Raw genomic sequence first — 16,619 nt, 5'->3', positions numbered from 1 at the left:
AGCAGCAAAATAGTCTAAAATAAAGTGAAATACAATCGAATATAAAAATAAAATATAAGAAATCATATCATGATGAAGGGATTTAAGTATGTTTTAAAGCTCCAGATATTTAAGGAAAGTGTTGCTCTTCTTATCATTTATCATTTATTACATTCCTATTTTAAACACAATTTTGGAATTAAATTTGATAATTGTTTTTTAGCAATAAAATGTTTTGCAGATAAAATATTTAAGAGAGGTATTAGAATTCACGTGGTAACAAAATATATCAGTCATTGTAAAGCTGTGACCCTGATTTACAGGAAAAAAGAGAAGCACCAGAAAAGATACAGTCAATACAAAACGAATTTTGAACTGTATCTCTCCTAGTCTTGCTGGGAATACAAAACTTGTCAGTCTTTATGGGGGACTGCGCTGCTGGAGGCGCATCACTGAAACAACGATGAAACGCACGAAACTAAACATTGCTTACAAGGGAAAGAGGGTTTTCAAAGCTTATGGAGTTAGAAAAGATTTAAAGCAAAGCCTTTATAGTTTAATATGCATTAAGTTTCTCATATCTCACACACGTAAGGACTTTTTTATTAAGCACAGTGCATCTTTATACGTAACTGCAATATAAGGTTTTACGTTATTGAAAGCATTACTGCTATTCGTCTTCAGGCTTTCCACCTATTTATTACATTAAGCAAGTAAGCAAGCCAACCTCTGATCCAGCAACTTCCTGTTAGATAACAATCCATTTCATTTCTATTATATTTGATGTTATTTTATTTTAAATGTTTAACAGACTTTTATTCTGAAGTGCCGCTGTGCAGTCTTGTGTTTCCTCAGCGCTGCTGGTGAGTCGGAGAAAAAATCAAATGTTTAACAAATTTTATATTTAAATAGTAACACTTTTAAGAAATACGACTTTTATATAATTAAAGTTTAATAATGCAGATTTTGGACAAAATTGAAGAGACAGTAAATTAGACAGTTAATTGTTTTTCGGGTTTAATCAGGGCCGTTACCAGCTAGTGTTAGCTGTTATGCTAAAGTATCAACACTAGAGATTGGACATCCTGGTTTTTCAAGAGTTTACTATTTATTTACTATTTAATAGTAAGTATTATTAGAGTGTGCGCAAAGAAGTGTTATCTGGGTTTCTTCTCCAGGCCTGTTAATATTGGTAGTACTTTGAAGATAAATAATGCTGCCTTGAAGTCCTGTCGGAAACATCAGAATTACGAGATGAATGCACATGAACGTCACCACAATGTCGTATTTACTAGTGGGAAACTCGGATTTTTCAGTGAACCCCGAGTTTCTGAGTTGGGGGCGTGTCAACTAAAACAATAATAGTCGCTGATAAACTGACTGTATTTCAGTTATTCATCAGCCATACCCTTAACACTGCAGGCTAAAACCATCCACACATGGATATACAAATATAAGCACGTTGTGATACATCTGACTGCATTAGAACATCACTCTTCTCATCAGCATCCTGTGCTCTTTACTTTGTTGCAGTAACGCAAAATACACAGACTCTCTTTGACAGCTAAACAAAAGTATATCTGAAATATTATTTCTAGTGTATCTATCTTACCTATCCAACCAAAACTACTTGAACACAAATCAGACTGTACTTACGGACCTGATTCCGAAGACTTGAAGGCAGAATAAGACCAGTGTTAAAGTGGAAATCCACCAACTTTTCAACATTTCTGCATGCTTGAGTCGTTGAGATGTAAATAAACCCATTCAGAGTGGTCTAAGGTGAAATGGTTCATTGCAGAGCAACGTAGCTGTTGGCTCAGGTTTCTTGATTCCTTTACAGTGGTGGTCACAGGAACCAGGAGTTGTGATGTCAACAACACAAATATAGCCATTTTATTTACTGTCCAAAATGACCAGTGAACCTACACATCTGTTCTTAGTTTTCTTATGTAATGTTAATCATGACAAAATGGTGGTAAATAGTGGGGACTATATTGCCTTAAAAGGCCTGCATGTACCTCTCCACCATAAATAGGTTTAACAAAAATACGTTTAAGGCCAAAACCCTCTGCCAGAACTATCATAAAACAATGTCTCAGACATCAGGATGCATATTTGTAACCATTTCATGTAATAACTTCCTGTGAGGGAGCTTTTAGAGGTGGACGTCCCGCTGTGAAGAGTTCTGACTCGGGAAGTTTTCTAGAATGGAGCATTTCACACCAAACCACTCTGAATGACCTTGTGTCCATCTTAGCCACTTAATTATGCAGAAATTTTGAAAAAATAGTGGAATTTTCCTTTAAGCTTTTAAGCCTCTCAGTCAAATTGCCTGTATCTAGATAACCTACTGTTACACAGTTACCTAACTTAGTCCTGGGGAATAATAATGGGTTAAATAAGTAATTTAATTTATGGAGTAGCAAGCGTTCCTGTGCTGTTTTCATCAGTGTTTTTTTCTCTGTACTGTTTTGCAGGAACTTCTCTCTCTCTCTCCAAGGAAGAATGGGTCTGTATTAAAATAAAAATAATGGAAAAAATGTATAGATATTTAAAAGTAGAATTATCTAAACATTTCTATGAGCCAAGTCAGCCTGCTAAGATGAAACATCAAGCCTGTTCGTTAACTTGTTAATGTCGATATCTGAAATTTTAAAATCATATGTTTGACTTGAAATGGTTTATTGTAGAGACTTGGATTTGTTTACAGTGGTGGTGATCAAAACTAGTCAACATTTCACATAGTGTACTGCCCTAAATCCACTAATCATGTTCTCTTTTTAATGAAACATGCGGTTCGTCAGTGTTCAGTAAGTGCTGATGATAACAACGGAATTCTCAGAAAAGCATCTTGTGTATCAGGATAATAAAATGTATCAAGATAATGATAAAATAGCACCTTATTGCCCAAGTCTAAGGTTGCGTATTTATAACCATTTGATGTAACAACTTTAACAACTTAATTATATAGAAATTTTGAAAACTTAATGGAATTCCCCTTTAAGACCAATTAGAACAAGCTGTGTCATACTAAATACAGTTATTGCTCATGAATGGATTTAGCAGGTGTGTCATGAATGTGTCCTGTGATTTATTTGGTCCTGCTTTTAAATCTTATGATTGAATCAATAATTAAGTAATTAGCACTATATCTGAATTGTGGTATGGATGTCTTGTGCAATATTTCTTCCAGATGGTGAAGAGAAGACATACGGTGGCTGTGAGGGCCCAGACGCTTTGTATGTAAAACTCATCTCTTCAGACGGGCATGAGTTTATAGTGAAGAGAGAACACGCTTTAACCTCTGGCACCATTAAAGCCATGCTGAGTGGGCCAGGTGAGTGTTCCTGCTACTGATGCGCTGATCCGACACACTGAATCACTGCACATGGCAGAATGTTTCTCAGTCATGGTCATTTTAAAGTTGTAGCTAATGAATTTTATAAACCTTCCAGGACAATATAATTTAAAACTTTGCGCAATCATAAAAAGAATGTTAGTGTATGATCGTCTCCACCTTCGTACTTTAGACTCTACATTATGTTTAGAGAAAGAAGCCCCTGTAAAAAGTGTCTCTTTACAGTAAAATTAAACTATTATCTATATGTAAAATCAGCAGAATTATGCATATACTAACACAAATAATAATAGATTGGAAATAGACTGGAACTGTAGCCAATTTTTGCCCACTGTCAGGGCAAGATTTCCCACTCCTTGACAGGGGAAATCTTGCATCAGTTTTCATCTGATTTCTTTGTTTGCCATTACTCTGAAGTGCAGCTCTTCTACTTTAAATTACAAATAAGATCAGTGTATGGCTTACAGATCACAAAAATCACAGTAAAATAGAAAATGTCAGCTCTTCAGTTATATAATTATTAAAGGATATATTAAGGGATCTATTATCAGAAATGGAATATAGTATATAAAAACCAGCTTTAAAATAGCTTTTCTTGTGCAACTTAATATAAATGCATACATCACTATTATCCAATGATATATCAACTGATCCAAGTTTCTGGGGGAAAATCTCAGGAATGCAGCGATCCAGCTGAAATTGCAGAACTGTTTGGACCACAGTCATTCAGTGAATGTGTCAAGATTAGGTTTGGCCAAATCATTTGATCAGGAGAGAAAATAAGAGGACTGCATCTTACTCTGGTGGGCTCCTTCCCCAAATTACCCCACATTTCTACTAAGAATCATTATTCATTGAGACGTAGCAGCTGCTGAAATGTTTTAACTGATGGTGCTGTTGTGTCTGTTGGCCAGAAACCATCGTTTAAAAAACCGCATATTTGGTTGTTGTGACGAAATATTCAAGAATAGGCCTGCAACAAACGACTAATTTGATAGTCAAATAATCGATTATTCGGATTATGAATCACTAGATTACCAAATAACTTTTATGTAGCTATTAGCTTTTAAATTTAGCTTGAGGTTGTTTTATGCATTTGCTAGCTAACAATCAAGACAAATATGAATAACATTCAATTATTTACTCTTTTAATGAACTTTCCTGCTAATATAAATGATAAAAAAACTCAAAAAACAATTTATTTTTCCTGTCAAAATTTATAACTTTATAATATAATATACTTTATAATATAAAGTAGCAGCAATACAATTTAACAAAACTAAATCAGTTTTCCTTTAATCAAGTAAATAAAAAATCTATCTAAATTTAAACTTTAAATTTAGACAGTGCACTCTGTACATTCTGCTGTCTGTCTACACTTTGCTGCAACTGAATTTTACAACACAGGTCTTTATTGAAACGGAGAAAAGTCAGTATCTCTCCGTGCCGCTGTGAGTCTCGCTCTCCTCTGATACTCCCCGCTGACGCGCTCTGATGGAGCGGATGGGAAAGTGGCGAATGTTTGTGGCAAACTTCTCTATGAACAGTTAAATGTCAACGATTTTGTGTAAACGCTTAATTTCAGCGGTAACCCTTTGTCCAGCTGCCCTGTATGGTCACAGACAACTACCTCCTTAAACTGTTAGCGAGTGGAGCTAAACGTTCGCGGAAAAGAGAGAACTTTGCCAACGCTCTCCGGTGTCCACCGAATCTGAGCGCACCGGCGGCCTCTGTGTTAAGACAACGATGCAGTGTTTAAAACTGTAAACGTTATATGGAAAGTGAACAGGGTCGCTGTGAATAATAGTTACTTGCTTCTCTGTTCCAACTCCATTAACGATTGCAGAAAACCTGCAATGCGAAATATAAAATGTTACAGCTCAGCTCAGAACATGAAGTAGGACAGAATTTAACATTAACATTAGCTAACCAGCTCGCTAGTACAACTATTGCCGCGTCCCAAACCACACACTTCTGTACTTCACATACTACGCTAATGAGTGCATTTCTAATGGTATAAGCGCTATTTTTACACACTATTTAGTGTGGTATTATGCGGTTTGGGACGCGGCGCATCTTACCGAGCTCAATCTTCTTCGTCCAGTGAGCCGAAGAGTTTCCTCTTCAGTAGCTCCACAATGGAGGATGAGCTCCCGTGCCAACCAGGGTCAGCTTTACAAAGAGCACAACTGACCACCTTTTTTCTGAGTTTAGCACTTTTGAGGATTTTGTTACTGAGGCAGCCATCGCGCTGTTGTTAAGTCTCCAGTGAGCGGTAATGTCAAAAGGTTCCTAATGAGCGCGAGAAAGACGCGTAATGACGTCATCACCTAATTGACTAGTAAATTAGTTGCCAACTAATTTGGTCGTCGATTTTAGTCGACTAAGTCGAATAATCGTTGCACCCCTATTCAAGAATAAACAAACAATGGCTACAAGTATTCAGTTTAATTCAGTTTAACTTGTACACATCATTCTCTTCTCTGCATATTTTTTTCATGGAATGGAAAAAGTCAGCAAACTGTCGTCGCATTTGCATGGCAGCAGGTTTATAGAGTGGTTCTGAACATGTTATCGTCAGTTTAAAGCAACTTACATATTAGTCATTTGTTACTAGGTGAGACATGACTTAAGGATTTGTGGTGCAACCAAACTTGATAAAAGGATTTCAAAATAACTAGTGTTAACTAAGGACTTAATAATGACTACACACACACTTAAGTACAAATTTACAAAAAATCGGTGCAACTCAGTTCATGTCTTGACTTTAAGATTCTGAAAGATGCCAGTGGGCATTGCATTGGCCTCCTCCACTGGCCTGTGAAACCACGTCTCAACAGGAGTGAATAAAATGAATGTCATGAATTGTAGGAACTGATTTAAGAAGTTAGGCCTGTTTAGATTTCAGCTGCATTATTAAGAAATTCAGTTTATTTATTTTAAAACCTGCCAAAATCATGACAAAGATTTTGTCCACTGCCAAAAAACTTTTCTTCCCTCCGAATCCAACCAAAATCTGCCCAGTTAGGTGGGAATCTGGCAACACTGGTTGATATCGGAAATGGTTTCAGGAGAAAAACAGCTCGCTTGGTCGTTAGGTTCTGTGCAGTTTTACAACAGAAAAACACAAACATTGACCCATAACAGTGTTTTACTTGACTTAATGTTTTTTTTTTTCTGCTTATAGGTCAGTTTGCAGAGAATGAAACAAATGAGATCAATTTCCGGGAGATCCCGTCGCACGTGCTCTCCAAAGTGTGCATGTACTTCACTTACAAAGTTCGCTACACAAACAGCTCCACAGAAATCCCAGAATTCCCCATCGCTCCTGAGATCGCGCTGGAACTGCTGATGGCTGCCAATTTTTTAGACTGTTAAACAGAATAATGCTCAGTTGTTCCATAGGACGTTTTAAATATATGCTTATTTAAATTGTTTGCAGTGAACTGCAGATTAAATAGTGAGTACAGAGTTTATCAGAATTGTTTGTTTGTTTGGTTTTGTACTGTGCTTATTTGAACAGAATGATTTGTTTGTAATAGAAAGACATTGCCTGATTGTGTATTCTAATTATGTGCTTTAGGAGTTTGTTTTAATGAATTTTAAAATGCTTTAATGCATTTATTATTCATTACTCATCACTTTATGGTTGTTTTATTATCCTTGTGTGGGTTTTTTGAAGCTGATTAAACATAAGGTGAAAAAAAAACTTTTTTGTTGTTTGGGTAATCTTCTGTACTGTAACATGAAGCTAAATAATAGTAAAATCAGTTTCCCACACAAAATTACTCCTCTTTATAAACATTATTATTGATACTCAGGATGTGATGCTCAGATAAATATCTGAATTCATTCTGAATAGTGATTACACACTGATTATAGTGTGCATCACCACAATGGGTAAATGAATGAACAATAAGTATATTACATCAAAAAATATAATCGCAACAATAATTATTATCATAATAATAAGAATGAAGGAAAAAGAGGACATATACAGGAGTATATATTATAATAATATAACAACATAATAACATCTCATATGTATTGTATCTACGCAAGTAAAGTACTATGCAAAAGTCAGACACTGCCTTCATTTATTTCACTTCCAGTCAAAACAGCCATTAAATTTAAGTTATTCATTTTTCAGCATCAGAGAAAAAGAAGTAAACTAATTTATCAGAAAACTACACAGAATTAATAAAGATTTTTTCCATGTTTAGTGCGTCCACTCTTCACCTTTATTACAGCTGTCATTCTTTTCAGGAGACCTGCTTTCACTTTTTCAAAGAAATCTGCAGGGTTATTTTTCTACACCTACAGAATTTAGTCTTAGCAGTTGCTTTGGCACGTTCTGCTTTACATCACCTTCCAAGTAATCCCAAATACATTTTACATGTTGATGTAACCTTCTCAGAAATATCTCCTGAAAATGAATAACTTGTACTTAGTGGCTGCATTGAATGAAAATTTGGTACAATATGCAAATAGACCCTATTATTATCAAATATACGCTACTGTATCAGAGTCAGGGGACCCTGTGTGTGTTTACGTGTGTGTGTGTGTGTGTGTGTGTGTGTGTGTGTGTGTGTGTGTGTGTGTGTGAGAGAGAGTGTGTGTGAGAGTGTGAGTGAGTGAGAGAGAGAGAGCGTTCAGTCCTGATGCTGGGGCCTCCATCATGGCGTCGATGCAGGTAAGCTGTATCAGTCAGTCTCACCTGTTCCCCTGTTTTGTTGTCTATTTTATACTCTTTGGATGAGGATTTTCGTGTCAGCTCCGCTGTTTAGTGCTTCGCTGTTTAATGCGTGTCTGACTGCAGAGCTTTATTAGCCACACAACTTATTACTAAGCTAACCTACCTAACTCTGCCCGCACTGCGCTGCCGGCACCTCCTTTAGCAAAATGGATTCGGTGATGGAGTTAATTTGTGTGATTTTAATTGCCCATAATCTGTGGTTAAATTATTTATTCCTGCTGTTTAATAAATGCTAACGCCGTGCTAGCTTAGCACGAAGCTGAAGTTGGCTTATTATCCCGCTCCACCTTAAATGGTGCTGCTGTTACGTTCTGGCGCCTCTGAGACACCAGTCTGTAACTGCTTCCATTTAAGGTGGAAAGGAAAATTCGAACATGAAGCCAACTTCAGCTTCGTTAGCTAGCTTAGCTCCGGTAACCTGCTGCAGTCTAACCGGGTCTGGGTTGCTGAGCTGAGCTGAGCTAAGCTAAGCTAAGCTACCTGCTGATTTGTCTTTACCCTGATTAACTCTCTCGGCTTTTCTCTTGTTTGGGTATTATTATGATTTTTTATTTCTGAATGTCTGTGCTGGCCTTCCTTCAGGTGTATAACATTACATTAAGCTCAAAACAGATTTATTTGTGTCAGTTTCTGTCTCAGCAGAATTAAAGTCCTCCAGCGTTTATACTCTCCAAACAGCAATAAATGGGTTCTGTATCTCGTAATATTAGCCGTTTTTGTGTCTCGTAATTTCAGCCGTTTTGACGTTTGGCGTTAAAACAGAAATCGAAAATTCTCTAAAACAACATTTATTAACAGAAATAAACCAGAAATATCAGGATCAGAGCTGTTGGAGAATTTGGACCCAGCTACAGTAGGATTATAAAAACTGAACAGTTAATTAGATTATATAAAAAAACATTGAGCTCTAACGGTCCTTCGAGCTATAATCTGTGTTTTTCCTACATTAATATTTCTGTGGCTATAAATCAGTGTCGTTTACTTGCTCAGCTATTGCTGCCAGCTGCTCCTTCTTAGTGATGAATTGTGAAACTCAGTTTTGCCTTATTTGTCTTTAGTTTGATTAAATTAACTAAATAAACACTGAATGACTAAATCATGCTGTTTTTTTTAATTATTAGAGTTTGTACGGTAAGTTATTGACACAGAACTACATAATATCATAATATCCTACAGGTCAAGTCTGTCATATATATTTCATATATTTGCTGAATTATGTAGAAATTTTTGAAAATGAGAAACGAAGTCATTCAGAGTGGTTTGATGTGAAATGGTTCATTGAAGAGACTCTTTTACAGTGGTGGTGACAGGAACCAGCGGTCGCAATGTCTACAACACAAATATAGCCATTTTATTTACTATCCAAAACCACCAGTGAACCTATACAAGTCTTCTGTGTTTTTATATGTAATTTTGATGATGGTTAAATCGTGGAAAATCTATAAAAATCAGTTTTGTGTGGGTCTATTTTGCCTAACAACATGCTGCATACACCCCACACCCTGAATGGATTTTAATACAGTTTAAGCCAGAACCTTCTCAAAACTATTGTAAAACAGTGTCTTAGAAATCAGGCAGCGTGTTCATAACCATTTCATGTAATAACTTTGTGAGGGAGCTTTTAGATGGTGGATGTCTGGGTCTTGTCACCACCACTGTGAACAATTCTGACTTGAGGACGGAACATTTCGTGTCAAACTCCTCTGAAAAAGGTCTTAAAGATTCAAATATGCAGGTATTTAGAAAACTCTCTAAAATTCCCCTTTCATATGGTCATGCTTCCATCACCAATATTTATTTCTATTGTGTGTCTGTCTGTTCATATTATTTTAGGTTGATAGAAATAAATTCATTAAAATATTTCTCATTCTTGTGAATATCATTCATTCTTTCACTGAATTCAATTTTAGCATCTGTGTTGTTCCTCAAATAACGCGTCTGTCTTTTTCCTCAACAGAAAAGGCTTCAGAAAGAACTGTTGGCCTTGCAGAACGATCCGCCTCCTGGAATGACTCTGAATGAAAAAAGTGTACAGAATACAATAACACAGTAAGTTGCAAGGAATGTCAAATATGAGGTGCCAGCCTGACAGCAAGCTGCTGAACTTGTTCATCCTGATGTGAGGGTTTCTTTTCGTCTTCCTTTCTAGTCAGTGTTTCAGAGGAAGCTGGATCCAACGCTCTCCAAAATATCATTGTTTACCAGCTCAGTATCATGTCAAAACTGCTCAAAGAAGGACAATTTAATCAATCAAGACACCTTGGATTATTTCTATAGTTTATTTTATAGCACAGGGTTAATACAACTTGGGGTTATTCCAATGGTTTGTTCATAGCACAGGAGCTACATATACAAGAAAATGTGTTTACCTGACCATACAAGTGACCAAGACATGTACTATACTGATTGGAATTAAAGAGAGCAGCACAGTTCAGTACACTAAATTACAATGAATATGCAGGACAACATAGACATATCAAGAGAGCCTATAATTCTGGGCTCTGTTACACAGTGATGATGAGGAAAAATGATAATCATTTGTTATGATGCTGTCTTTGTTGCTTTGCTGATGTTTTGTATTGATATATTCTGAACTCATTGCTGTTGTGTGTTTTGCAGGTGGATTGTAGATATGGAAGGAGCCTCTGGTACTCTTTATGAAGGAGAAAAATTTCAGCTGCTTTTCAAATTCAGTAGTCGATATCCCTTTGACTCGCCTCAGGTACAGTGTTGATTGTGATGTGAACTGTGGAGTACACACATTTTTTAGTCACTGTTTACAGTATCCCTTGTAAAAATGCCAGTCAGTACTGCCTACAACAAAAGTGGTTATAACTTCAGACCACTTAAACACTAACTGCATGTTTCATTACAAAGAGACCTTAATTAACTGTTAACTGTTTAAGGAAAACTAGTTAACTATTTAAGTACGATGGTTTCCTATAGCTCTAACGGTCCTTCGAGCTATAATCTGTGTTTTTCCTACATTAATATTTCTGTGGCTATAAATCAGTGTCGTTTACTTGCTCAGCTATTGCTGGCAGCTGCTCCTTCTTAGTGATGAATTGTGAAACTCAGTTTTGCCTTATTTGTCTTTAGTTTGATTAAATTAACTAAATAAACACTGAATGACTAAATCATGCTGTTTTTTAATTATTAGAGTTTGTACGGTAAGTTATTGACACAGAACTACATAATATAATATCCTACAGGTCAAGTCTGTCATATATATTTCATATATTTGCTGAATTATGTAGAAATTTTTGAAAATGAGAAACAAAGTCATTCAGAGTGGTTTGATGTGAAATTGTTCATTGAAGAGACTCTTTTAAAGTGGTGGTGACAGGAACCAGCGGTCGCAATGTCTACAACACAAATATAGCCATTTTATTTACTATCCAAAACCACCAGTGAACCTATACAAGTCTTCTGGGTTTTTATATGTAATTTTGATGATGGTTAAATCGTGGAAAATCTATAAAAATCAGTTTTCATCAAATCAATCAAATGCCAGTCAATGCTGCCTACAGCAAAAGTGGTTATAACTTCAGACCACTTAAACACTAACTGCATGTTTCATTACAAAGAGACCTTAATTAACTGTTAACTGTTTAAGGAAAACTAGTTAACTATTTAAGTACGATGGTTTCCTATAGCTGTGTTCAGTCTGAGGACTGAGGTCTGAGGCTACTTTTTTCAAACTAAATTACTTACTGACTTAATGACTTTTGTGTTTTTGTGTATCGCACAGAACGTGTTACGTATCATCACTGTCTCTGTCAGAAAAGAAAACTCCAGAACTCTTTCAGGAGAAGGAAGAAGGGAAAAATATGCAGAAGGGAAAAAATAAGTGAGAAAGAAAGGAAAGAAGGAAACAAGTGAACAAGACTGGTAGAAGGAAGGAAGTAAGATAAGAAAGAAAAGAAGATATATTTATATTTATAGTGTGTTCTCTATGTGTTCCTTTTAAAGTTAGAGTATGTGATAAGGTGAAGAGTTTGGCTCTTAAGCTCAGAGCTGTTGGGTGAAGTTAATGCAGTCTGTAGTGTTTGTGTGAAGAAGTGTTTGTGATTAGAGCTGAATTCCATGGTGTGGTATGATTTGATGAACAGGGTCCCTCTTGTGAGGATGGATCCATGCCAAATTCCCCATAGCTCCTGTCCTTGTTGTCCAAATCGGCTTCATTCTAATTACTTACTTATACTTACTATGCTTATTACTTATTATTACCTATTAAAGTGGTTTTCCCTCTTTACCCTCAGCTAGGACATGCTTGGTGTCTGAAGATCGTTTAGTTTGTAGTGAGCAGCACTGCCGCTTAGTAATGTCTTCCATGTTGGTCACACACTAGAGGGTGCGCCTGAGAGAGTCCAAAATGAGTGGGTTTTTTCATAGAGCTTTTGTGTATTTAAAAATCCTTCTTATACTGACAAATCCATCCAGTGTCTGTTTATACAACACTGTTGTCATATTTATGAGTTTTCTGAACAGTTAAAAGAGCACAAACCACTGTACTAAGCCAATGAGCTGATTACCTCACCAGCCAGTCAGCTCTCAGTAGCAGTAATGCTAACCAAATAGCATTCAGTAGCAGTAATGCTAGCCAATTGGCATTTAATAGCAGTAATTCCAACCATTTAGCATTGAGTAGCAGTAATGCTAGCCACTCAGCACTTAATAACAGCAACGCCAACCAATTAGCACTCTGTAGCAATAATTCAAACCAATTAGCACTCAGTAGCCGTAATACTAGCCGATTAGTACTCAGTAACAGTATTGCTAACCAGTCAGCACTCAGTAGCAGTAATGCTAAACAGTTAGCCCTCAGTAGCAGAAATGCTAACCCATCAGCACTTATTAGCAGCAGTTCTAACCAATTTGCACTCAGTAGCAGCAGTGCTAACCAATTAGAACTCAGACCTCAGTAGCAGTTGCTGCCGAAAAAGTATAATTTAATATATTATTTTATGTAATACATTCTTCTGCTTTCCAAAATGAAATTTTAGCTGTTTACCTCCATTTACTCCCATTCACTGAAGACTTATTCACAGCGTTGTCTAGTGTTGCCCAGTGATGTTCTTGAATAGCTAATGATTTGCGAAAGTGGTCATGGCTTCCCTTAAACTGGCTCTGCTATGAGGCTAATGTAAGAAATGGAAATGTATACTCCACCAGATAGCGTTGTGCAAACTGCAGGCATGGTTTCTTCTAGCTCCACTGACAGAGAAGGGTGAGGTTTGAGAAGATGAATGGAAACTTCAAACTTCAGATGCCAAACATCTTGTAGCTAATTGGCTACATTTTATACTGAATTATCACTTGAAGGTACAACCTTGAGAGCTTTTATCCTTTAACATCATCCGCTGCAGATTTAATTCTAGTGTTTATGTTTGTCACAGCAGGATAGAGAAATTCTAATAACTCTGTGCTCTTGTCTGTGTTTTTGAGCAGGTAATGTTCACAGGAGATAACATACCCATCCATCCTCATGTTTATAGCAACGGCCACATCTGCCTGTCCATTTTAACAGAGGACTGGTCACCAGCGCTCTCAGTGCAGTCAGTCTGTCTTAGCATTATTAGCATGCTCTCCAGCTGCAAAGACAAGGTGAGCAGACCTACATTTGTGGCAGCAGGAGAGACCAATTACTGGTGTTAATAATATATATATATATATATATATATATATATATATATATGAAAAGTCCAGCTGCCCTTTACATTATGTGTAAATTTAATGATGAATAGACCAATTGAAATGTGTTGAGGACGAGAAGTGCCAAAATATTTAATTAACATATAAAAACGGAAAGAAATAGATGAGTATCAGAAAAAGTAAAACACTATTTACAGTAAAAATACACTGTAAATGAATGAATATATGATTTATTTCTTTATGTATTTATTTAATTCTATATGTATTTATTAAGTTATGTATTAATTTATTTCTATTTTATTTCATTTACTTCCTCCACTACACTTATAAAATAGTGAATGCTAAGGATCTGAGCTGAGTATCTTTGCAGTTACGCTTGATACTTGACGAATAACAAGTTCAGGACGTTGCCCACCAGCTTTAGCATGTGTCTGTGTTGCAAATAAACATAAATTCAGTAAAAAGTAACAAGAATTTCTTTTATAAAAAAAAGTAGTTGATATCTTGTGAACTAGTTTGAAGTACAAAGTTTAGTTCCATTTTTTCCTGGGTGCTTCCAGACATCACATAGATTAATTCAATCTTGGTAGAACCCAAGATTGTAATACTTTTACAATAATGTAATGTAATAAAAAATTGCTTGATCAAAATTAACTTGATCAAAAATGTAACCCAACAATGTAGTAACTTGCCCAATAATTTAATACAGTGCCTTAGCTGATAATGTAACAGTACTTTTACAGATAATGTAATACTTTATTATAGAGGTGGGCCATATGGCAAAATATCACAGTGCTATATCATAATGTCACAATACCAAATTGCCCACCCCTACTTTTTTACAAATGTTATATCACAATATTTTAAGATGTTTTCACGATTCACAAGATCCATTACAATAATTAGTTTTTCTGAGATTGATAAGTTATAAACAGACAAAATAAAACCTGTAACACCACGTATAAAAATACTGTAATACTATTATGGAATAATAATAATAATAGTAATAATAATAATAATAATAATAATAATCCTACACGTACAATAATTTTTATTCAATGTTTTACAAACTGCACTGCACTATATCCAATTGAATAGACCTAATTATGCTCACTTTGTAATAAAGTTAGTTAGTCTGTGTTCGTTAAGTATTGATGATATCCACAATATGCTCAGAAAAGCTTATTGGGAATTTTATTACATTTTCAAGCTGACTACATGTAATACCTTATTACAATATTGGATGTGTGTCAAATATGTTTTCAAAATGTATGATGTAATACTTTTAAGAGAAGTTAACAAAGTCTTATGAAAATTAGATGAAAAAATGTATATTTATGATAGGGAAACACAATAAATCAGTCAAATTTGACCAGAACACAACCAGATGGCTAACAGCCATACCTTCTCTTCTTCTCAATAATGAAATAAGATATTAAATTATCGGTACGTTACTAGATTCTACACTCTTTTCAGTGATGAATGGTGTAGAAGGGGCTGATAAACTGCAGTAACAGATGGGCTGCAGTCTGTAACTGTACATTTTCAAAGCACACTCTGTGTGTATTACTGTATTTATTTATGAGTACATGTATTTTTTTATTGCAGAGGCGGCCTCCTGATAACTCCTTTTATGTACGGACATGTAATAAAAATCCAAAGAAGACAAAATGGTGGTATCATGGTGAGAATATTGGTTTTGAATATGAATAATGCAGTATATGTAATTAACAGATGAGCTTTGTAAATGATTTGTTTGCACTGTTCTTTTTGCAGATGATACATGTTAATATTAAACTTTGTAATACACTTAGAAGAAAGAAGTCCTCCTGACAAAAATAAGCACTTTTTTAATCATTAAGTCTTTGGACTCTGGACCCTGAACTGGAAAATATGGACTGCAGATGATCCGGAAGATCTGACCTGTTATGAGAAGGACAGTCAGATGCAGAGTGCAGATTTGCAAAGGTTAGAATAATGATGTTGCAAATAAGCAATGGAAATACACATAAATGGGATTGATTTCAGCAGGAAGTCGTTTCATGCAGTGAGTCTTTTCTTTCTGGGGGGATAGTGAGGTTATTCCTTTTTAAATCTATGTATTATTGTATGGTTTCACTTTGTTTTATGTATTGATTATGTGTCTGTTGTGCAATACTGATGGAAATCCAAATCATGTGGATTGTCTGGAAGAGATTTTAGCTTTAAAGGGGAATTCCATCCATTTTTTTAAAGTGTCTGCATAATTCAGTGGTTAAGATGTAAACAAAGTTATTCAGAATAGTTGAGTGGTCCGTTGTAGAGACTCAGATTTCTTTACAGTGGTGGTGATAGGAACTATATGTCTACAAGACATACAAAGCCATTTTATTTACTGTCCAAAACCCCAAGTGAACCTACACGTGTCTTCTGAATTTTTGCATGTAATGTTGATGATGGTAAAATAGTGGTAAATCCATAATAAGTTTTCTTTGGGGCCCGGTTTGCTTCTCAATGCCCTTCATGTACTCTTCCAACAGTCCTGACTATACAAGTTTCTTTATAATTGAGCATTTCACACCAAACCACTCTGAAAGACTTTGTTTACATCTTATTCATTTATTTATGCAAAAATTTTTAAGATTTTGTGGAATTCCCCTTTAAAATCTAGAGGATGTGCTGCATCTCTGTTCATTTGTTTATTTTTGTTACTTGTTCCCAAATTCAGTTTTTATGCACTGTAAGGTGGTGTATACCATCTTAAAGGTACAGAATAATTATTGTAAACATTGCTTGCCACTTTAAGTTAGTAGGGTTTGTGTTGCTCTGCTGTCTCTGCTGTATTTTGTTATTCAACAATAGCCTCTTTTTCCTTGCATTACTTTGACG

The 16,619-nt window shown here is 35.6% G+C and overlaps 2 protein-coding genes across 2 annotated transcripts; both read left to right on the top strand.

The window, feature by feature from the left end:
* The first annotated feature begins 790 nt into the window (after positions 1 to 790).
* eloca (elongin C paralog a) lies at positions 791 to 7,047 on the top strand. The gene is made up of 4 exons (XM_036558757.1): positions 791 to 842; positions 2,460 to 2,491; positions 3,176 to 3,319; positions 6,528 to 7,047. The coding sequence occupies exons 2-4, from the start codon at positions 2,488 to 2,490 to the stop codon at positions 6,716 to 6,718; spliced, it is 339 nt and encodes a 112-aa protein (XP_036414650.1). The 5' UTR covers positions 791 to 842; positions 2,460 to 2,487; the 3' UTR covers positions 6,719 to 7,047.
* Positions 7,048 to 7,938: 891 nt separating this feature from the next.
* Positions 7,939 to 16,407, top strand: flj11011l (probable ubiquitin-conjugating enzyme E2 W-B). The gene is made up of 6 exons (XM_036558759.1): positions 7,939 to 8,033; positions 10,054 to 10,145; positions 10,716 to 10,818; positions 13,548 to 13,703; positions 15,360 to 15,435; positions 15,528 to 16,407. Exons 1-6 carry the CDS (start codon positions 8,019 to 8,021, stop codon positions 15,539 to 15,541), a joined length of 456 nt encoding a protein of 151 aa, XP_036414652.1. The 5' UTR covers positions 7,939 to 8,018; the 3' UTR covers positions 15,542 to 16,407.
* Positions 16,408 to 16,619: the final 212 nt, after the last annotated feature.

This window comes from Colossoma macropomum, unplaced genomic scaffold, assembly GCF_904425465.1.
Source record: "Colossoma macropomum unplaced genomic scaffold, Colossoma_macropomum, whole genome shotgun sequence".
Lineage (NCBI taxonomy): Eukaryota > Metazoa > Chordata > Actinopteri > Characiformes > Serrasalmidae > Colossoma > Colossoma macropomum.
Note: the sequence above shows the minus strand (reverse complement) of the source record. Positions and strands in the feature narration are given on the sequence as shown.

Excerpts from the sequence above, each read along its gene's own strand:
- flj11011l (XM_036558759.1), top strand. Across the intron at positions 10,819-13,547 it reads ATCCCTTTGACTCGCCTCAG|GTAATGTTCACAGGAGATAA; the intron begins GTACAGTGTTGA and ends GTTTTTGAGCAG. Across the intron at positions 13,704-15,359 it reads TCTCCAGCTGCAAAGACAAG|AGGCGGCCTCCTGATAACTC; the intron begins GTGAGCAGACCT and ends TTTTTATTGCAG.
- eloca (XM_036558757.1), top strand. Across the intron at positions 3,320-6,527 it reads AGCCATGCTGAGTGGGCCAG|GTCAGTTTGCAGAGAATGAA; the intron begins GTGAGTGTTCCT and ends TTCTGCTTATAG.